The following is a 22,821-nucleotide window of genomic DNA, read 5'->3' as shown; positions in this document are numbered from 1 at the left end:
ATGATACTCTATACAAAAAAAATATGAGAAAAAATTAAAAAAAAAACCGTCGACAGCAGGGTTCGAACCTGCGCGGGCGAAGCCCAACAGATTTCAAGTCTGTCTCCTTAACCACTCGGACATATCGACAATTTGTGATGAATTATCTTTAGAAGATTATTTTAGGCATTGCAACAATATTTTCTGAGCTATCTTGTGTGTTTTGTATGTTCTACACTTGTGTTAATATCGAACTATAACCTCCAGGGTGAGGAATTTGGTCGAGTAAACTTTTGCATCTCCATTTTCGCAGTTGAATCTCTTTGTTACATGTATCTAGTTTTTTTATAAAAAAAACAATTCGACACACTTTATTCAACGAGGATAGTTAAATCATGAATAAAGCTACTTGATTTGCCTCGTGGCCGGAGTGCTCAATGGATATGTATTGGAATCCGCTCCACATAGTGTTAGGCCTTGTTTAGTTTATCCCAAAAACTAAAAAGTTTTCAAGATTCCCCGTCACATCGAATCTTGTGGTACATGCATGAAGTATTAAATTTAGATAAAAATAAAAAATTAATTACACGGTAATAAGTAGCCCGGGGCGGAGGGAGTACCTACTATATATATATATATATATATATATATATATATATATATATATATATATATAATGCACGCGGCAATAATAAGTAGGCCGGCGCGGCGCCCGTCCGTCCCCCAACCGTTGGGCCTGCGGGCTGTGTGATGACACGTACACGTAGGCCGTAGGCGTGCGCGCGCATGGGGGGTACAGGCACCTACAGGTACGTCGACGAGCGAACGGACGGGCCGTACGGTGCCGATGCGACATGGAGGGGAGCAACCTCCGAGTGCTTTGCCAAGCTGTGATGCGCGTCCCGCTCCCGCCGCACGGGACAGGGACAGGGACAGGGACACGGATCCGCTATCGCTGTGCTTGTTGTTGCCGCCGCCCCAGCTGCGAGGCGGCAACTAGCAACCACGTCTAGTTGGATGGGCGCTGACAAGAGAACTAGATGCATAACAAAATCCAATTTCTAGCATGGTATTGGATTCAATACTACCGTCATTTTTTTAAGGTGCTGGCAAAGAGGTCTATGCTGTTCGTACTGGAGTCTTTATTTGTTTATTTTTCCTATATCTCCATGGATCTAGACTTTTATAGAATTATAATGTGATAAGTTTTTAGCCTAGTTGTTCATCTTTTTCCATCATTTGGAAAGCAACAAATGATCATTTTTCAATCAAACTTAATTTTGAATTTAGTTATTTAGTAATTATGGACTATTTGGAGAACAAACTATTAATTTTTCATAGCTATTTGTATAAGATAGATAGACAAGACGATATGCTTCGGGGGCGTTGTCAATCCAAAACAAAAACAACAAGAAGGAAACACACACTTGGGCCTTGTTTAGTTCACCTTAAAAACTAAAAAATTTTCAAGATTCTTCGTCACATCGAATTTTGTGGTACATGCATGGAGCATTAAATATAGACGAAAACAAAAACTAATTGCACAGTTTATCTGTAAATCATATAAATCTTTTGAGCCTAGTTACTCCATGATTGAATAATATTTGTCAAATAAAAATAAAAATGCTACAGTGCTGAAATTTAAAATATTTTCGGAATTAAACAAGGCATTAGAGTCGGTACCTTGCTAGTACCTAGTAATCAATAACGTACTGCAGCCGTTGATCGTCATCTCTCTTTCGCGTGTCAGGTGTTGTGTTGGTAATGGTGGGCCGTTTCTAGCTCCGTGCACGCTGGCTAGGCTAGTACTGTAGATCCAGGTCCGGGTGTACTACTACCTCTGAAGCCTGAAGTTGTCGGCGGCACGAATCTCCAAGCAGCAGGGCCAGGGTTCTCAGGGACGAAAAAACCTTTTTGGTTCCAATTTTTTTTTTGAAAAAATAGATATTGTAGTATTTTCGTTTGTATTGTCTAATTATGAACTAACTAGATTCAAAAAATTCGACCCACAAATTACAGACAAACTATATAAGGGTACAATTAATTATTTTTTTTATTTATATTTAATATTTTATATATGTGCGTAAGATTTAATGTTTGAACTAAACACTTGCTCTTGCTGCACACAATGGTCATCGGCGGCGGCACACATCTGTATTTGTGACACTGCGTGTCGTCTTGCGTTTGCGTGAGGACAACGGGATCGGATCGGAGGCCGAGCGTTACCTGCAGCAAGACGCGGCATATGTTCCGAGCCTTGCCAGCATCGTGGATCAGGCTCTTAATTGTTCATTATTTTCCTTTTTGGTCTTGTTTAGATTAAATATTTTTTGAATTTAGATGCTGTAGGACTTTTGTTTGAATTTTGGTAACTATTATCCAACTATGAAATAATTAGGCTGAAAAAATTATCTCACAAATCACAAACAAACTATGCAATTAATTATTTTTTATTTATATTTAATATTTCATGCATATGCCGTAAGATTCATTGTGATGAAGAATCTTGAAAAATTTTTAGATTTTGGATACAACTAAACATGACCTTGATTGTTGCCATGGGAAGCTCTTGTTCGGTTCTTCGTGCTATACTCCCTCTTACCTAAAAATAAAGTTGTTTTAGATAAGGTTTGAGTTAAACTTTAAAAATATAAATTATAAAAATGTGAACACTATATAAATAGATTTGTCTTGAAAAATATTATATATATATATATAATTTTTTAATTAATATTTTTATTATAAACATAAGAAGTTAAAACTAAGTTTTGGAGATCGTGACACTGTTTTAAACGACTTTTTTATTAGTACGGAGGGAGTACGTTGAAAGTCTTCACTCTTGTCAAGCAAAAAAAAAAGCCAAGGTTTTGTTTAGTTCCGAAAACTTTTGGTTCTTGGAACTGTAGCACTTTCGTTTTTATTTGTCAAACATTGTCCAATTATGGAGTAAGGTTTAAAAAATTCATCTCGCGATTTACAGGTAAACTGTGCAATTATTTTTTTTTCTATATTTAGTGCTTCATGCATGTGCCGCAAGATTTGATGTGACAGAAAATTTTGAAAAGTTTTTGGTTTTCGTGGTGAACTAACAAGGCCCAAGCATCTGGTCCTACACTTTCCCATCGTTGAATCACCCTTGATTAGTTCGTCCCAAAAACCAAAAACTTTTCAAGATTTCCATCACATCAAATCTTGTGCCGCATGTATAGAGCATTAAATGTAGACGAAAACAAAAACTAATTACACAATTTGCCTGTAAATCGCAAGATGAATCTTTTGAGCCTAGTTAATCCATAATTAGACAATATTTGTCAAATAAAAACAAAATGCTACAGTACCCCAACCAAAAATTTTTGGGAACTAAACAAGGCCTAACCCATACTGTTGTTATTGGGCTGCACTGAGTCAAAACTCAGAAAACACGAATTTCAGTCGATTGTTTGCGTTTACAAAAAAATACACACATGCACGTCACACAGCAAAACTAGCATTAGATATTTAGATTAAAGACAGAGGTTGCGCATGCAGATGTGTGAGACGCATCATGCATGACACGCTCAGCTAACAAAAACTTAAGGAAGCAGCTAGCGAGAGATCCTGGTCGATTGGGTCGTTTTCATGTGGCGGCAACGGTAACTAATTACTTATAACCTTAGTCACGTATCATCATTGATAAACATATCCAGATGAACACATGATGCTTGCATTGGATGGTTATTATTGTGATTTATATAGTCTACCAAATTATATATGGTGTCTGACCCCATTGTTTCGTGGCCAAATTGACCACAAATACGACCTTAATGCTTAGTCATTTTTTTTGGGAAAGACACCCAAGAAAGTGTCTCACATCTGATATACTTCATCTGCTGAAAGCTTCAACTCCTAGAATCCGTGTTGGTCAAATTTTTTTTAACTTTGATCAACTTTATAAAAAAGAGCATCAATATCTATGACATAAAATAAGTATCTTATGAAAATATATTCTATGATAAATCTAATGATATTAATTTGGTAATATAAATCTTAGCGTTCTTTTCTATAAATTTAGTCAAAGTTTTAAACGTTTGACTTAAGACAACTTTAGAAATTGCAGCTTTCAAGGACAGAGGGAGTATATATCAAGGAAAACAATAATAACTTGTATAAAAAGAAAACTTGACAAAAATAACCTCTAAAAAATAAGAGTACATAGGAAGCAAATACTTATTTCCCCCTGTCATGAGTAACATTTTTAACAATTGCATGATCTACGTTCAAAACACAACTTTTTTATGGTTTTATTGACATTTTTTTTTGTTACAACATACCTCTACGCCCCAGAACAAGTACAAATCTCGCTTATCAAGGAGTTATTATTGTTTTTAGTCTTTTGCTCTTAGTTACTTTTGGTATTGTAGTCGTGTTGCTCTGTTGTACTTCTGTTGTTTAAAAGAAAATATAATTTTTTTTATTTTCAAAATGATGTTTATATACAGGTCGTGGAGAGCCCAGCAGAGATGAAACTGAGCTCTAGCCCTCAGTTGCTCTGACTTGTAGATGCAGTAGTTTTGGCACCTACTTTGTACAATAAGAACAAAGCGTCAAAAAACTGTCAATCAGTAGACATTTGAAGAGTAAATGGGATTAGTGGGCTTTGTTTCTTACGTATATGCCAAAAAAAAAAAAACTCACCGTAGCCCAAATCAACCATTGCTTTGCTCCTAGAAGTCATGTGCTATTCAGCTCACCTTTGAGGGTCCCATTTGGAACCTAGAAATTTCACGGGAATCGTATACAAATTCTACAAGAATCAGTTATATTTAACAGGAAAGTCACAAGAATAGAAGTTGCTTCCCATGTTCTTGATTTGGTGCAATGGTGTCATGCTCCGCCGCTGTTTGTATGTATACACAAGACATTGCACTTTTCAACTACTACTGCTTAGACAATGACAATAGCGGTAAATTAAACGGCGTGACACGAACCATCACGTACAAAGTTTGACAGTAACACAGATTCAAATGTACTCTCAAGTCATTCTAAGAATTTTGAAGAGTCAAAGTATTTTCATGTTTGACCAAAATTATAGAGAGAAATACTAAAATTTGTAACGTAAAGTGAATATACTATGAAAATATAATTAAGGAAGAATCTAATGATATTTAGTTAGTATTACAATAATAATTATTTTATCATAAAAGTTTGGTCAAACTTAGAAAAGTTTGACTCTTCAAGATTCTTGGAATGACTTACAATTTATTTGGGATGGAGGAAGTATTGTTTACTTCGCGCGATCAAGTTTGACAAAACATCTTATCGAGAGATAATATCTCACTTCTCCTTTTCCTGTACTAGCAGATAATCCCAGTTGCATTTTTTTTTCTACCACCATTTTTTTCTTCTTCATATGCTTACACCAGCAAATTAAAGCCGCACTCTCTGTCTGTCTGTGTCTGTGTCTCTGCTCTCATCACCCACAGGACAACCTCTTTTGATTATGCCCACTAATCTTGCCGTGTCACATGCTCGTTGGTCGTCGGCAAAAGTCAGCTTCGGATCGCAGATCAGAAGAGAAGAGAGATAGAGAGAGAGGAGAGGAGAGAGAGAGAGAGAGAGCAGATAAAGGGCGCCGGTGGAGGTGATGAGAGAGATCAGAGATGAGCAGCAAGTAGACAGCCTTCTCATTCCTCAACTCTCAAGCTAGCTAGCGGCACCTACTTCTTTCACTCTGCTTCCCCCTCTCTCTCTCTCTCTCTCTCTCTCTCTCTCTCTGGGCAAGAAGAGCAGTCGAGCAGAGTGTAGTGCAGTGTGCACAGTGCATGTTCGCCATGGCAAGCGGCGGCGGCGGTGGCGGCGGCAAGGAGGAGCCTGGGTTGTTGGTGAAGCAAGGGAGCAAGCTGCACGCCAAGATGCTGTCCAAGGAGGCGGCGGCGCAGCTGGCGGTGCCGTCGTTCCGGGTGTACTACCCCGTAGCCTCGGCGGGCGCGGTGCCGTTCCTGTGGGAGTCGCAGCCGGGCACGCCCAAGAACGACTCGCCCTCCTTGGCCGCGCTCCCGCCGCTCACCCCGCCGCCGTCCTACTACTCCTCCTCCTCCGCGGGCAGGAGCGGCGCCGGCGGCCGCTCCAAGACCCACCGCCCCGGCCGCGGCCTCCTCGGCGCCATCTTCCCCAGGAGGATCACCCTCCTCCGCCTGAGGCCCGGCGGCGGCGGCAGCAGCAGCCGGACGACGCCGGCGGCGTGCTCGTCCGCCTGGTCCTCCTCCTCCTGGTCGTCCTCCACCAGCTCGAGCTCCAACACGTCGTCCACCATGTCGCCCGTCTTCACCGTGCAGTCGCAGTCGTCGCCCGCCGTGCACGTGGTGGGGGCTTCCCGCGGCCACCACAGGCGCGCGTTCTCGGCTGGCGCCAGCGGCGGCGGCGGCGACGACGACGACGACGCGGAGGCGGAGGAAGCCGCCACGCCGCGGTGCTTCTGGACGGACCGCGAGTGCTGCGAGAGGCGGGTGATGGTCAAGGGGTGCGGCGTCGCCGTGGCCGTCAGGAACGCGCTGGCCACCGTCGTCGCCGGCGGCAAGCCCGGCCGGCGAGCTGCCGCCACTGCCACTACCAGCGCCGCAGCATAGAGAGGCTTTTTGATTGATATATGAATATGCTTAAAGCTCAGGGTGTGCTTTGCATTTTGCCGCAGCAGGTGTAATGTAATCTATGTGCTTTGTAGTAACTTGACGTGCAATGCCAAAATTAATCGTGCATGACATATATATATGAAACATATATATATTTATAACAGTAAGTATCTACGTCATGTACGCATGTGTGTATGTATTTTACCGTATATATATGTGTGTATATGTATCCTCCTGTTTACTATCTGGTCCTGCAAAAATATTTGTGCTTGTCCCAAAGTTGTTTTTTTTTTGACAAGTGTCCCAAAGTTGTTGAGTGTATTCACCACAGAAACGCTGGTGACCTGGGTGGTAGATCCACAAGATGCTACTCAATACTCTTTTTTGTATTTCAGACTCTTTTTTTTTGTATTTTTACTTCTCAATCTATATCTTGGAAGTTATATTTTCAGTACTTGACTTCAGTTTCTCTACAATTTCTCCTAAAAGAAACTAGTTTTATTTTGTTTATATATTGAGGCGTAGAGTACCTTTTTTTCCCCCAAATAATCATATATGTTTATTTTGGATATTTGGTATGTTTCAACTAGTTGGCATTATCCCTTTGGGGGCTGTAAAAGCAAAAGTTTCCAATAAAAGTATCCAAGATCAGACTATATGAATAAAATCTAATAGCAAAGCAAACACGAACTGCCTAATACTTCCGGACAAATAACCTCCCTTAATTCCATCCAGTTTGTCATTTGGATCATCTACCTAGCTAGCTTGTCCCAACTCCCAAGTAGTAACTAAAATAGTTTATGAGACCCAATGGAGTCAGTCTTTGATGAAGCTTCAGAGAAAATTAAGCACAAATCTAGGGGTTAATGATCCCCTGTCTTGCCACCCTCACGATCCATAACTGATCTGTCACAAATCTGCCTGCAATTGTTTTCTCCAACTTACACCAATTTGAAATGCAATATACTACCATTTAGTAACATGGAGTTCTGAACTTGGCTGAAATATTTTAATTGTGGCACACAGTTAGTTTAAGGTTCTTGAGAGGCCATGCATGGATTTGCACCCTCGGACATTGTTCTTGACTCTCTTGCTTGACCACCATTAATCACTGTATCAAACTTTGTTTAATCCTCTCTGATTGTCTTGAGAAAAAAAGGATTAAATCTTGTTTACCCAGTCCAAGGTTCCTGGATGCAGCTACCAAGAAGAAGACAGTAGTAGTTAAGCTCTGATGTTCTTTCAGAATTTGAAACTCTGGAAAAGAGAAGAAACTATCGTGTTCAGGCCTTGGGGTGATGTGGATTGTGGACTATGAATTTTAACACAATTTATTATCATCATCTACATGTCATGAATGCATGAAAGTTGCTGCATCAAGTGTGTCTGTCTAGACAGTTATGGTTTAAGTGATCTCAGTTCATCTATTTGACCTCCATCAGGTTCAAGTTTATCCATGCAGTCACTGTCTGATGACACACTCTGAAATTATCTCTTATCGAAATGACTCACCTGATGCTATCCTAAATTAATTCACAACAATTCATGCCATTTGTACTGAGAATCCCAGAACATGAAAGTTCAGTTACACCATTACTACAAATGTACTAGCAATTCAATCATCTTGCAGAAACTGAATTCCTGCATTGCCCTCTTCATCCCTTGAGAAGAACCGGAGAGGTGTCTGTTGGCCAAACTTCCTGACCAGAATGAGGTGGTCAGTAAAGGCAAGGGCATCAGGGCCACTGGCTAGCCAGCTACCAGCCCTGGCTGGGGGGGGCTCCATCTCCTCTGGTGCTGCACATTGCTATGGATGGCCATTGATGCAGAGGCTTGCCTTGCCCCATATGCGGGGCACCAAGTAGTTGAAGCACTCACAGCAGGGAAGAAGACACTGAAGTTATTGCACTTGCTGGACCACCTCATATCATCAAGTGCTGAATTTTTTTTCTGAGAAAAAAATGCATACAGGTGCAGAGATGGACCCATGTTTCACTCACTGCATGTGGTGATAGGTTTAGCTGGAGGATGAATTCAGCTAGTTATCCAGGCTGTTTTAGGCAAATGACTATGTTTAATTGTTTGCATGCAAAGCATCATATTCTTCACTTGTCAGCACTTTTAGTAACTTGAGTTCCTGCGAAATGAATGGCGACCCATGTGTGAGGGCAGAAAAATTAGGTGCAATTTCACATTGATTGATGCATACAGATAACAGACAACTGATGTTCTAGGAATCGTTCATTTAGAGCTTAAGACAGGTCAAGGCTGCCCTAAGTGATAAGCAAAGTTGTGAGATACCTTTCAAATCACAAATTCATTATCCTTCAGATCAGTACAGAGTACATATCAGAAGGGCATTCGAATCAAGGTTTGCCTAGAACAAGTAGCTAGCTAGCTGCACTTTTTTTAAGAAAAAAGGAAAATTCTGGATTATGTATGAGTTACACACTTAACCAATCCTTTTTACAATTCCATCCTCTTGATGTAAAATGGCAAGCTCACAGAAAGCTGAAAATTAAAATCCAACAACAGCTGAGCACTAAAAGTCTATCAGAAGACAACCACCTATGCTTGACAAAGATCTCCACTGCATCCATTCCAGCACACGACTAGTCCATTTTAGCCTCGGCCTATCGTTCTCTTTCTGAAGTATGGACCAGAAACACGTCCCAGCAAAAGGTATGGGTAATTTGGGCATGCATAATGACTTGTTCATATATAGCTAGCGTCTAAACTGTGGAGGAACATCATCATAGCCAGCCTCTTGCAGGACCCTGTCAAATGGATTAGGTGTGTTGCATGATCCTATTCCTGACTATCTGTCATAAATTAGTGTGATTCTTAACCTACAGCGAACCTAACCCTTAGCTGTTAATTGATTACAGATCATAGCAATAGAGATCTGCACAGGAAACTTGCACTGACAAGTAGTAGTCTGAACAACAAACTTATTGATGCAGCATACCAGCACATGTCACTTTATCTTTTATAAAAAACCGAAAGTACATGTTACTTTAATTTGTACGGGGGCATACACACACCGATAGTTCAGACTTCAGAGTACGGCATGCATGAGAATCCCAAACGAAGACATGGATCAATCAGCAGCTGATGTGTGTGCGCTAACTACAGTGTAATGCCAAATGACAAAAGTTCAGATTGGCACCTCGTAGCTGCAAGACTGTTTTCTACGTGAATAATGCTCATGCCCAAAAGGAAAAACAATAAAAGCCGTTGATCTCCAGCTACTATCTGAATGATCGATACAACATTTTGGCGCCATGCATGTCCTTTACGTATATCCAACCAAACAATTCTTGCATCTTTTGCAGGGAAGAAGATAAGAATCTTGCTTGCTTTTAGCACGTAGTACCTAGTACTCCTTATGAACAGTAGATATGAAAGTTCAGATGGAGCATAACCAGATTTCAGTGGCTTTTGTGTATGTTGAATGTAGTCCAGGTCATCATCCTACTAACTTGACAGCAGAGTTTGAGATTAGACGTGAAGGCAAGGCACGCATGTGTTGCTTGCTGAGAAAATTGACGAAAATTTTAAGTTAGGTACGTATATTTTTTTTTTAAAAAAAGAAACAAATATTACTGATGTGGACCTACTAATAAGTTTAGTTTCTACTAAACATCAGTACATCACCAACAACCGCCATGCAATCTGCATCCATTATAACTTGTAAAGCGTAAAGAGGTGACATAGACGTATATAGGCGCACTATTCCCATTTTATCGTTTGTCCCCTGATGTTACAGTAGTCGCAACGCAAGGCCTGAAGAAGGCCAACGACAAATTCATTCCTTTTGTAAAGGATTGGAAGGGAGGAGTTGTGTTGGTCTTTTGTCCACAATTTGACAGTTGATACTGATGTGAAACCGTGGAGCTTCCAGAATGAAATTTAAGGTTCTTTAAACTGCAACCTCCCTGTACTAGACATGTAGTGGTTAGGTCAAAGCTTATACTGTGAAAAAGCTCTCTCTCTCTTTTCTTCTGATGAAAAATGTGGTTCATATTTCTCTAGATAGGAAGCATGCATGCCCTCTGACGAAATTATGAAAAAAAGGGTCTTTAAACTACAACCTTCCGAGTAGTTGTTAGGTAGAAGCCCCATCTTGTGTAAGGATACATTTATTCTCCTGCAGACCAATCGATGTAATAAATCATTCCAGTGTCAAATCACGGATAATGCAACAGCTTGTTCATCACCTCATCTTTCTTTATACTATGTTCTTTCTCTAATGCATTCACTGTTGAGCTTGTAAATTCGTACAGTACGCATGTGCAATGCATCCTATGCGTTTGCTCTGATTGATGTGCAACCACAAACCAGTAATATATAAATAAAACATGCATGATAAAATTAATATGAGCTGCAGGTAATTGACTATTGCTGTACCTATATATTATTTTTTCTCAAGACATGTAGTGTAGGAATGATGATGCAGCAGATGGTATTGGTATTGGTACTACTGCTACTACACGCGCGTACACACGGTGCTGCAGCATGCAGGTACTACATGTCATGATGCATGCCACCTTTTGCAACTGGAAGAAGGATCTGGAGCCTGGTGTGCGTGTGATGCAGCATCGTCTGCAAGTTCCAACAATGCATGCAACAAGGCCGGCCGGGGCGAAAGGCATATGATATTCTTGCGTTTCGGCAGTTTTCTGCTCTGTCATCACTTATCATCGGTCGATGTGTGTGTGCGCCTGCATGCAGTGGGATCGAGCAGCAGCATGGCACTAGCAAGCATGGCCATGCCATGAGATCTGGAAAGGGCCATCAATGGACCATGCATGGCCATATGGGAAGGCGAAAGACAAGTGAAGGCGCACTGCTACATAGAACCTGTTCGCTTGTCTTATAAGTTATATTTTAGCCAACAATATTTTTTTTTTATAATAAATCAGCAATCAGCCAACAGACTAGAAGAATGGATGGAATGATGGGTGGTTAGATAAGTACCATGCAAACCTACTCCTTGACTAGGGGCAGCATCGGCGACACATGCTATCATCACGGCTGCTCATCTGCTGGGCGTTCGTGTATGTATGCGACTACTGCCTCCGCACATGCTGCATGCTCCGCTCTATTTCCACACGGAGGCGGCGACGACGGTACCGGCCGGCCTGCCGGCGGTCCCAAGTACGTCCGTCCCAACAAAGCGAGCACCGGCCGAGCGTAGGTACTTATGCATGGAGTGGCTGGCTAGCTGGCCCAAAACCAAGTGTCGGATACACCTAGGTAGCTATCTAGTGTCGGTGCTCGATTAAGGCCTTGTTTAGTTTCGAAAAAAATTTCGGATTTGACTACGGTAGCACTTTCGTTTTTATTTGATAAATATTGTCCAATCATGAACTAACTAGAATCAAAAGATTCGTCTCGCGATTTACAGACAAACTGTGTAGTTAGTTTTTGTTTTCGTCTATATTTAATGCTATATGCATGTGCCGCAAGATTCGACGTGACGGGAAATCTTGAAAACTTTTTGGATTTCGAGGTGAACTAAACAAGGCCTAATTGGTCTCGCTTACCTCCGCTACAGGACCATAATAGATCTGGTTGGGCGAATCTCTCGGAGTTTGATAGAAAACAAGAGAGAGGAGCCATCAGCACTAATTTCTTTGCTTAATACATGTAGTCATTGATCGATTTTTAATCACCACTTCAATATAGTTACTTAAAGGGCACTCCCAATGCAAGCAGTTTTTATAGCCTAGGACATCGTACCACAAAACTATCGTACCCTGTGCAAGATTTTCTACAATATATGACATAAGTAGTAATAGAAACCATGCTTACTCTATCCATGGACCACAAGTAGTTTCTTATCCATCAATAACCATAAAGATCTAGTTTCTCAGGACCTGTTTGGTTAGAGGTGTTAAAGTTTAATAAGTACCGTAGTATTTTCATTTTATTTGGTAATTAGTGTCCAATTATGGACTAATGAGGCTTAAAAGATTCGTCTCGCAAATTATTCCGTAGCTGTGTTTTTAGTTTCGTATACATGCATGTACGTATCCAAATATTCGATGTGATAAGAGTTAAAGTTTAACAACGTCAACCAATCAGGGCCTTAGTTAGACTTGGTTTCTTGGATTTTTCCTTTCTCTCCTCGTTAAATCACTTGCCACATGAATAAATTGTCTACATGGTAGTGCAATTAATATCTATAGAGTCATCCTCGGATAAGAATATTATCTCTAGATTCGTGATAATCATTTCAATCAAAATTGATTATCTTATGTCTCTCTATTCATTTCCTAACATAGTACACATTTAGGTACCTTATAAGATTTATCTACTTATGATAAATTTATTAATTATTCTATATGTGTTTTCACCCATTGCATTGCATTGCATATTTATGGGTTTTTATTTAGAAAATGTATTTAGATATAACCTTAAATTAACTTATATCATCTGTGGCTCCTATCCTCTAGTGCATCCTCTCTTTATATATTTTGGCTTCCATATTTAAATCTTGTAAGTTGTCGCAATATTCTTATCCACATATTAAGCTTGAACTCTAGTGCTTATTATATCGTAATTATTTACTTTTATGTTGTTTTTTAAATGGATTTGAGGCCTTTGCATTAGTTACTTTCGTTTTATTTGAATAAATATAATCAAGATGTTAAATTTCCCCATCAAAGAACTGTACTTGGTTCAAAAGTAGGTTACTTACGTATAGCCTACTAATATTAACATGTCATGGTATTCTAATCAAAATGTACAAATAACTTATATAAACTAGAAGCTCATATATAAATTAATTAGTCATAATTTTAAATAAATCGTTACTGCCATTGCTTGTCAAATCATTTTTTTTTCAGGAACCGACGGGACGGAACGTATAATTGCGAATTTGGATGTATATAAAGTTTGGGCACGAGATACGCCTTTCGCTTGTCGCGAGCGAGGGGATCAATTGCTTGGACAGTCCGACACGACAGTTGCCTTGATTTCTGAGGGATCTTGCTTGGACACAGTCCGACAGTGGCGACATATCTCCGGTTCAGAAAACCTTTGATTTAATTTTGTCTAACTATGGACCTGCATACATACAGCATTATAACCATAGAGTATGTTAAACCATGTACGGCTGCGGCTACCTAATGAACATGCATGCTCAGGTCGTCCAACGACGACGCTTGCATGCAGCTACTAGACTAGACTAGTTGAGCAACTAGCTAGTGGGCGCGTGAGAGATGAGATACGAGCATTATATATATATTATGTGTGGTTGGTGAGTGGCGATGGCGTGGCTGAGGAGGTGTACTTTATCACGAGGAATCCATGAAATGTAGATACAAATACGGTAAAAGTTTGAATCTTTCTATTATCTTCTTAATTTTACGTGGGTGTGGTCGCACCCACACTGAGCAACATAGCCTCGCCCATGCATGGATGCCTGCCTAGTGCGTGCTAGCTTTTGCTGCTGGCTGTTGCATGATGCCGATTGCCGAGTAGAGAGTACGCGCGCGCTGCATGCACGGCTGCAGATCGATCGAGTTTGAGACATGCACGAATGATGAATTAATGGAGCTCCCATATAATTCCCACTTCCATGCATGGCTGCATGAATCGATGGGTGGAGCTGCCGATCGAGAAGGCGCCGCCGGCCGGCCGGCCGGCGTCCGTGGCTGCATGCATGCATCTGAAGATCGATCTGCTGGGTCAGCTGCTGCTAGCCTCACCGCAATTGTTGGCCACTCGTTCCGCACCACTCACGCACTCGGCCAGGGCCACTCACCACCACCTGCTGCTGCTGCTCCGATCCTACCACACTAGCTAGCTAGCTACTACTACTACCACGGCAAAATCAGTTCTCTGATGATCTGAGGCCTTGTTTAGATCCAATTTTTTTTTCGGATTTTAATACTATTTAACACTTTCGTATTTATTTGATAAATATTGTCCAATTATAAAGTAACTAGGTTTAAAAGATTCGTCTCGTAATTTATAGACAAACTACGTAATTAGTTTTTGTTTTCATCTATATTTAATGCTTCATACATATGCCGCAGGATTCGATGTGACGAAAATCTTGAAAAGTTTTTGATTTTTTGAGGTGAACTAAAGAAGGTCTGAAAATATCTAATCCTATTCATAGTACCGTAACAAAAATCAGGCAGCGTATCGAGGCGCGCGTGAATCAGCCTGGGCACTTTTGAACCGAAAACCGAACCGAAACCGAGGCGAATACTCGGTTTTTCGGTTCGGTGTCGGTTTCCAATTCTGAGAAGTTCGGTGTTCGGCTTCGGCTTCGGTTTCACTACCAAACCGAGCCGAACATCCGAGAAACCGAAATTGAGCCACGAATGGAAATCGTCCCCAGCCCCTGATCTCGACTCCACTCAACCACTCGGCCCAGTCAGGCCCACGAGGCCACGACTGCTCTCACCACTCTCATCTCTCATCCGTTCATCTCCTCCCCTCGGCCCCGTCCTGCCATCCCCATTCCCCAACTCTCTCCTCTCCTAACCCTAACTGAGGCGGCGGCGGCGGCGTGCCAGCGCAGCGCTCGGCGCATCCGCTCCCGGCACCCAGGCGCTCGACACACGCCACGCCCGCACCTAGGGTCCCAGGCGCTCGGCGCAGGGCGCACCCACACGGCCACACCCAGGCGCTCGACGCTCGGCGCAGGGCGGCATGCGGCGGCACCCAGGCGCTCGGCGGCTTCAGCGCACGCATGGCCACACCCAGGCGCTCGGCGGCTTTGGCGCACCCGCATCTGCACCCAGGCGCGAGCGCGACACGTACGAGTCTACATCTTGAGCATGTTTTCTTGCTGTTAGAGTGAAGGGCCGAATGGAGCTTGTTTTCTTTACTGTTTTTTATGCCTGATGATGCTTTGTATGAATATATTCTATACTGTCTATTTGCATCTAATAATTGAACTTTGTATGAATATATTCTATACTGTCTATTTGCATCTGTGTAATATTTATCATCGATTGGTACTTGATGTCAATGATATCAGTTCTGAATGTCTGTGCTCTGCCGTTTCTGGCATCGGTTTGTTCGGTTTCAAACCGAAAACCGAACTAAAAAACCGAAACCAAAGTTGTCGGTTTCTGGTATTTTTGCAAACCGATCGGCGCTCATTTTCTGAAAACCGAAGTTTAGAGAAACCGAATAAACCGAATCGAACCGTCGGTTTAAACCGAACGCCCAGGCCGACGCGTGGATCAGCAGCGACCGGGCTGCAACATTGCGTTTTGGACTGGGAGGCCTTGTTTAGTTTTAAAAAAATTTGTAAAATTTTTTAGATTCCTCGTCACATCAAATTTTACAGCGCATGTATAAAATATTAAATATAATTAAAAATAACTAATTACACAATTTACCTATAATTTGTAAGACGGATCTTTTGAATATAGTTACTTCATGATATATTTGTCAAATATAAACGAAAATGTTACAATGTCCATTTTATAAATTTTTTTAAACTAAACAAGGCCTAACACGATCGACCAGTGCAAAATCAACATGACATACTGTATATAGCCCACACAATATATATATGCCTCCTGTCTTCTGGCCCAGGGACGACCAACGTCTGTGAGATCTGGGCCTTTCGTCAGTTATCCACGCTTTCGTTCAATCTTACAGGCTTACAGCTAGTGTCTCCTTTTGATTTCTCATCAAAAAAAAAAAGAACTCCCTTTGATTTTGCCACAAGGTGACAATCTCTTCTAGACCTAGACATGTATCTCTTAAATATTTACTACTATAATTATGTAAAATTAAATTAAATTTTCATGCATATATGTTTGTAGGGACAAATGCAATTTCTACTTGTTTTTGGTTAATGGATCGATTCAAATTAAAATGCCATACCACATGTAATTAATTTAAGTGCGCCAAAAAATGTAATAAATTCAAGGGAGTAAAGAAGCAAGCTAAACTTGTTCTCTCGATCAAAGAAAACACACTATTGTGTACCCATTTGCATCCACATATGTGCTAGTTTAGTACCGTAAATATTTGTAACATATTTATTAATTGTTAAAGTGTTAAACTTGAATTCAAATAAATATGCTAACAAACGTCCATCACTTGAAAAATACATGGTGTAGTTTTCCAACAATAAGTATATCCTAAATCTTATGTGCAAAAAGATAGAGAGGCCTAAGATTTATTTTAAAGATTCATATTTTTTTTGTAACCTTTATGTTAAACCACATGAGATGTATTCTAGAAATTACAATATGAAAGAAAATAAAGTAGCAAACCATATGACCACAGACTTTGTAACCTCCATTTTATTAGTAACAATAGCCACTTAATCTAACAGCTCTAAATTACTCAAGGTACACCTAAAGTATCAATCTAATCTCCATCTATTACCCACATATGCCATTCTAAGATATAAAATTTATCTCCATACTAAATTACCCACTTTTATCATTATTTACAAATGATTTACACTGACACCTATTATTATTATAACTAGGTGAATTCCCCGCGCGTTGCTGCGGGATTTTCTTAAAAATAAGTGAGTTATTATACATACATAATATATTGAATGTCATATAGTAATGTTATTCCTCTGAAGAAGCTAGAGTAAGGAACAATAAATTGCAGCTCCTTCTACATACAAAAAATTGCATTTGCTATTTTTCTATACTGTTTGTTTGGCTGATTAGTCATGACAAAACTATTGTTTGCTGATTTATTATAACAGAAAAATATTGCTAAATAGTTGATAGATTTGGCCGGTGCAGCTCGTTTGTCTACTCAACCGAAGCTACCGTCAGAGGTAACACACACGCGTTCCAAGACTGATTAGTCTCGTGCACTTTTGAGTATTATTAGTTAGTTACACAAAGCCGGACAAGTTTTTGGTCAAAGAACAGTGCAACAACGTTGCCGGCACGATGTGCGGGTCAAACAACTGAAGCAAGGATCGGCGTGCAGGCATGAATAATGCATCTCCTTGCAAGCCACGCACTTCACTTGCAACATCACTAGCCACACATGGTACTATACAGTTTTTATCAACAAACCGCCCCAAGTTAATCTGTTTGGATGAGCTTTAGATTCTTAAAAACAGTCTGTAAAATCTAGATTCCGCGCAAAAATTGGTGGGGGTGTTTAGGGCAGTCCCAATGGGCAATAATAGTGGTTTCTAACTCTATTAAATGAGATGCCACGTAGGCAAATATGGTGACATGGCAGGTCAATTAATGAGGATAGAGAATCAAATTAGAAGAAACCGTTTCTCCGAGGAGAAACCACGTCTACCCTCGCCCCAACGCACCTAGAAACGACGAAATCGCCGTTGGGAAGAAACCGGTGGTTTCTACTGTCGCCGCGCCGCGAGAGCCCGCACCGGCCAGGTTCTGCCGCTGCTCGAGCCCAGCCGCGTCCTCGCTCGGACACGCCGAGCGCGTTGGCCGCGTACTCACGCTGCCCGTGCTCTTGCCCGGCTGCCATGGCAACTCGCCGAAGCCACCGCGCTCGCCCCGTGCCCGCACAAGCCATAGACAAAACTCGTCGGAGCCTTCTCGCCCGAGCGCACCGCCGTAGGAACACCTCGGAGTCACTTTGCTCACGTGCGCCGCCACAGAAAATCGTCGGAGCCGCCTCAATGGAGCACCGCCATGCGCGTGGCACGACCAGAACTCGACGCCGCCGCCTCGCACCACGCACGCGACCGCGGGAACACGTCGGAGCCGCTTTGCTCGCATGCGACGCCGCGCTGCTGCGGAAACTCACCGAAGCCACTGTGCTGGCCCCCGACCACGCGCGCCGCCGCAGGAACCCACCGGAGTGCCTTGCTCACGCGCCGCCATAGGAACTGCTTCGCCCGCATGCTGCCATCAGAGCCGCTTGCCCCGCCGCATCTGCTAGCCAGAGGCCCGGAGCTATGTGCGCTCGCCCGCGCCTCCATGCTTGGCCTTTGCATCTGCTCGCCTCGCTCGTCTGCGCTGCCGCTTGCAAGCTCGTGTGCTAGTCCTTTTGGTTGGTAATGTGTTGCTCGTCGTCGTGCTTGAGGTTTGGCCAGTAGGAACGAACGGATGAGCATCCGAGATGGAGAAAAATATAAGGTGGAAAGAGAAAATAGACTAATATTTATTACTTCAAGACACTACCATTGTGGAAGATAGTTTCTACACATAATTTTTTGTTGACGTGGCCGTTATAGAAACCGTGTCTAGTTTCTACCATTGGGACTGCCCTTAGATCTTCAGTTTTTAAGAATCCGGCTTCATTTATTGCTCACAGGTCACAAGAAACTGACAAAAGCTCGGATTAAGCTTATCAGCCGAATCTGTCAGTCATTCAATAGTGTTTTTCTCTCACAATAAATCAGCCAACAGTACTTTCTACCATGGCTTATCAGCCAAACGAACAAAGAATTTGGCAAAAACCGACAGCAAAAACTAATCTATTTGGATCCCACCCAGTTTCTGAAAACCGGCCATATTCTAAAAAATTGGCAAAAACTGCAGGGATCCAAACAGGACCTTACTAGAGCACCATTAATTTAAGTCCATGCAATATAGGTACTAGTTGCATGCTAAAATATCATGAGTGATTTTTATGGACTATGGTTCTTGATTTGTTGTCATCCACCTAGTAATATTTTCCTAAAGATGTACGCAACTATAGCCAACCACCTTTGCTAGCTGCAAAAATTAAACTTACAACGACATGGGCTAGCCCTGGAGTCGAGTTCCTTTCTACCAATGTATGGGCTTTGCCCTCTTCCCTTTTCCTCTTCTTTCACACCACTGGTGCACTAGAGATGCTACAGTGAATTCTCAAAAAACTAGAGATGCTACAGTAGCAAGAGGGAGGAACCAAGGAGGTCGAGCAATGTCGGCCACAGCTAGCAGTTCTCCACGGCTACTTCTTTCTCAAGACCTCTATTGACCACACCGAGCCAATGCCCTATAATTTTAGGTGATAGTGCCCAAACATTAATGAAGACACACATAAAGTCCAACCGCCTTCTAAAATGCTAGGCTATTAACAGAAGTGGTAACATTTGTCTGCCTCCTAAAATCGATCTATGGAGGAGGTAATCAAAATCCAACTGCCTTCTAAAATCTATTTACAGAGGCGGGCGCTTAAGACAACCATCTCTAAAAGTAGCCTACTTACAAAGCCTGTCATCTTAAGGTGCCCACCTCTATAAATCCATTTTCAAAGATGAGCACATTATAAGGCCCACCTCCAAAAAGGCTAAGGCCCAATTGGCCTAGGGAGGCCCGATATCAAACTTATGTATATATATAGCACTTAGGTTTTCACTACTCTAATCAACTCCCCCTCTCTCAGCCTCCAGCCGCACGCAACATGCCTCCGCACTCGCCCTCTTCTCTCTCTCTCCCTCACTTGCCTTCTCTATCTCTATCTCTCTTTCTCTCCCCTCCTCAGAAGCAACAAGCAGTGGCGGCGCACAAGGCCTCCACCACCAGCACGTGGTGGCGACGCTCGGGACGGCCACCACAGGCAGATCCAGTGAGCACACATCTCTTCCAAGGAACAGGTAATGGTGGTCCTTTGTTTCTCCATCTCTCCTACTCTTTCTCGTAGGGCGGATGATGGTTTGGCCAGCTGCAGTCGGTGCTGCTCGTGCCTCACCGATGGTAGATCCGACAGTAGCGAGCGAGCAATGTCAACGCCGCTCAGAGTTGCGAGGCTCCAATCTGGCGAGTAGCGGCAATGGCGCTCGGATCTGACCATTGGAGCTAAAAATATGGCCCACAACAGCGATGACGGATGCGGTGGCGGTGGTGCAGACACGGAGTGCAATGGCATGCTTGATTGGGCTCAATAGCGGGCTCGATTAGGCTAGCTCTACTTTTTTTAAAAAAAAATTGATTAACAGAGTGAAAGCCCAAGTTTGGTTTTGGTAATTAATGACACCAAGTTGCTAATGCCTTGTGTTTAAGAGATTTGAGTTAGGTATAGCAACACATGTGATGAAGGTGCATGGTGGCATGGAAAGGTGGCCACATAATCAATCACAAAGGGATGAAGCATGAAGTGAAGATCATGGTGATAGACGAGGAGCAAAGTTATCAAGGCAAAGGTATAAAAATAGGGTTTTACTTTTGCCGGTCTAAGATGAGTAGAGAAGTGATTGACCGGGTTTAGGATAAATAGCTGACTATCAAGAGGGGAAATCACGGTCATCTCTCGAATCAAGTGCTACTAGGTCCATATCTTGAGCATATGCATTAGGATCTAGTAAAATGCTAACCTAACTCATTTGGGAAATTGTTTGTGAAAAGCTAACACACATGCACTTTGGTGGTGGACACTTGTTGGTGTTAGCTCTTTTACAAAGGAGGTGGAGTTCCTAGGGTTGAGAGGGGTGTGGGTTCCTCTCTCCCTCCAGCCGAGCTTGCGAGGCGGGATTCGGCGCTTTTGAGAAAATTAAGTGTATATTTTCTATTGCGCCGGTGGGAATTTTGGAGAAGTTGCGGGAGAGAAAACACTCACCGGACGCTGAGTGCAGAGGCACCGGACGCTGGCCTCAGAGTCCGGTGTGCTTGACCCTGCTAGGGCTGAGCACCGGACGCACTCTGAGAGCGTCCGGTGGTTAGCGTCCGGTGTGCGGGTGTTTTGCGACCCTCTCTGCGCATGGGTCCGGTGAGCACCGGACGCTACCGGTGCTTAGCGTCCGGTGACCCGCAGGTTTGCGGAACTCTCTGCGCATGAGTCCGGTGTGCACCGGACGCGTCCGGTGTGGACCTGCAGAGCGTCCGGTGTTCCGCAGGTGACCGTTAGGATCTGACACACGAGATTCAAGTAGGACACGTGGCCTTCCCCTGAGCAACGGACGCTGGGGGTCGAGCGTCCGGTGACCACTTAGTAGCGTCCGGTGCCTCCGATTTCAGCCCAGTGAAAACAGCCAACGGCTAGTTTCTTTGAGGGGCTTATAAATAGAAGGTGGCCGGCTTTGGGAGGCTCTCTCTTGCACATTTGATTACTTGATACATACATTGAGCTAGAGAACATATAACACTCCAAATTTTTGAATTTCAAATTTAGTTTAAATTTGATTAAATTTTGGCTTAGTTTGAATTTTTGGGAATTATTAAATAATTTACAAAATAAAATAAAATAAAATAAAAGGTAGAAACATGTTTGATTTTGCATTCATGCTGCTGCATGATTTTTGCTTGATTTTATTTATTTGTTGGTGCTTGTTTTGTTTTGTTTTTGAGACAAGAAAATAAATAGGAGAAATCTGTTTATAAAAAAAGGGGGCAGCGCCTCCCCCTCGGCCCACAACCGCGCGCGGCCCAGCCGCACAGCAGCAGCGCGCCCAGCTCCCGCCCCCTGCCGCTAACGCGTGGGCCCGCGAGTGGGACCCACCGCCTTCTTCCACCTCCGGCCGTTTCGGAAACGGACGGCGCCGCCGCCTCGGTTTCCGCGTGCACGCGAACCGAAGATCGCCCCAGCCTATAAAGACCCCTCTCACTCGCCCGCACGCGTCCCTAGACGCCCTAGCCGCCACTCCCAGCCGTGCGAAACCCTAGCCCCATCTCGCCGAGCTCGCGCCGCCGCCGTCAAACCCGCCGCCGTCGAGTTTCTCATCGCCGTCATCATCTCGCGGAGATGAGCCCTCCATCGCGCTCGCCGCACCGAGCCGCGCACGCCCGTGCCCTTGGCGTGCCCCCTGGTGCCCCGGTTCGCCGTTCCCGCGAGCTTCGGCCCGCGCCCATGGCGCCGCCACGGCCGGCCGCCCCGCCGCCTGCGCGTGCCCTGCCCCGCGCGCGGTCCACCGTGGACCGCGGCTCAGCCCCCGCGCGGCCGGTCCACGTGGACCCGGCCCATTGCAGCCGCCTCGCCCGCTCCCGTAGGCGCGGTCCACCATGGACCGCGGCCCCCCTGCCCCGCGCCCCGGTCGACAGCACAGCGCCGTGGACCGGCCACTCCCTCGCCGCCACGTGGCCAGGCAGGCCACGGCCCCGCGCTCTCCTGCCGCTTTTGCAAAAAGGCCCTCGGGCTTATTTGAAATCAACCCGCGCCCCACTCAGTTATTGTTTTTATTTAAAATATGCCCCTGCTTTTACAGTTTAGGCCCTTCACCCGATGGTTTTTATATATTTAATCCAAATCTCTTTTTAGTTCAGTTTTAATTAGTTTTAATTACGAAAAATAGTTCAGCTTATCTACAGATTTGCCATCCAACTTGTTTTAGCCATAACTTTTGCATTGTAACTCCGATTTAGGTGATTCTGCT

General features: G+C 43.3%; 1 protein-coding gene and 1 non-coding gene across 2 annotated transcripts; one reads left to right on the top strand and one right to left on the bottom strand.

The window, feature by feature from the left end:
- Positions 48-129, bottom strand: TRNAS-UGA. The gene has a single exon. It is a non-coding gene; the product is annotated as a tRNA-Ser (tRNA).
- Positions 5,238-6,878, top strand: LOC8071224 (class E basic helix-loop-helix protein 22). Its single transcript, XM_002440632.2, has one exon. The coding sequence runs from the start codon at positions 5,781-5,783 to the stop codon at positions 6,582-6,584; it is 804 nt and encodes a 267-aa protein (XP_002440677.1). The 5' UTR covers positions 5,238-5,780; the 3' UTR covers positions 6,585-6,878.

This window comes from Sorghum bicolor, chromosome 9 (genome assembly GCF_000003195.3).
Source record: "Sorghum bicolor cultivar BTx623 chromosome 9, Sorghum_bicolor_NCBIv3, whole genome shotgun sequence".
NCBI lineage: Eukaryota > Viridiplantae > Streptophyta > Magnoliopsida > Poales > Poaceae > Sorghum > Sorghum bicolor.
The sequence above is the reverse complement of the archived record's forward strand: the minus strand, read 5'-3'. Positions and strand labels throughout refer to the sequence as shown.

Coding starts and splice junctions, on each gene's coding strand:
- LOC8071224 (XM_002440632.2), top strand. CDS start 5,781: ATGTTCGCCATGGCAAGCGGCGGCGGCGGTGGCGGCGGCAAGGAGGAG.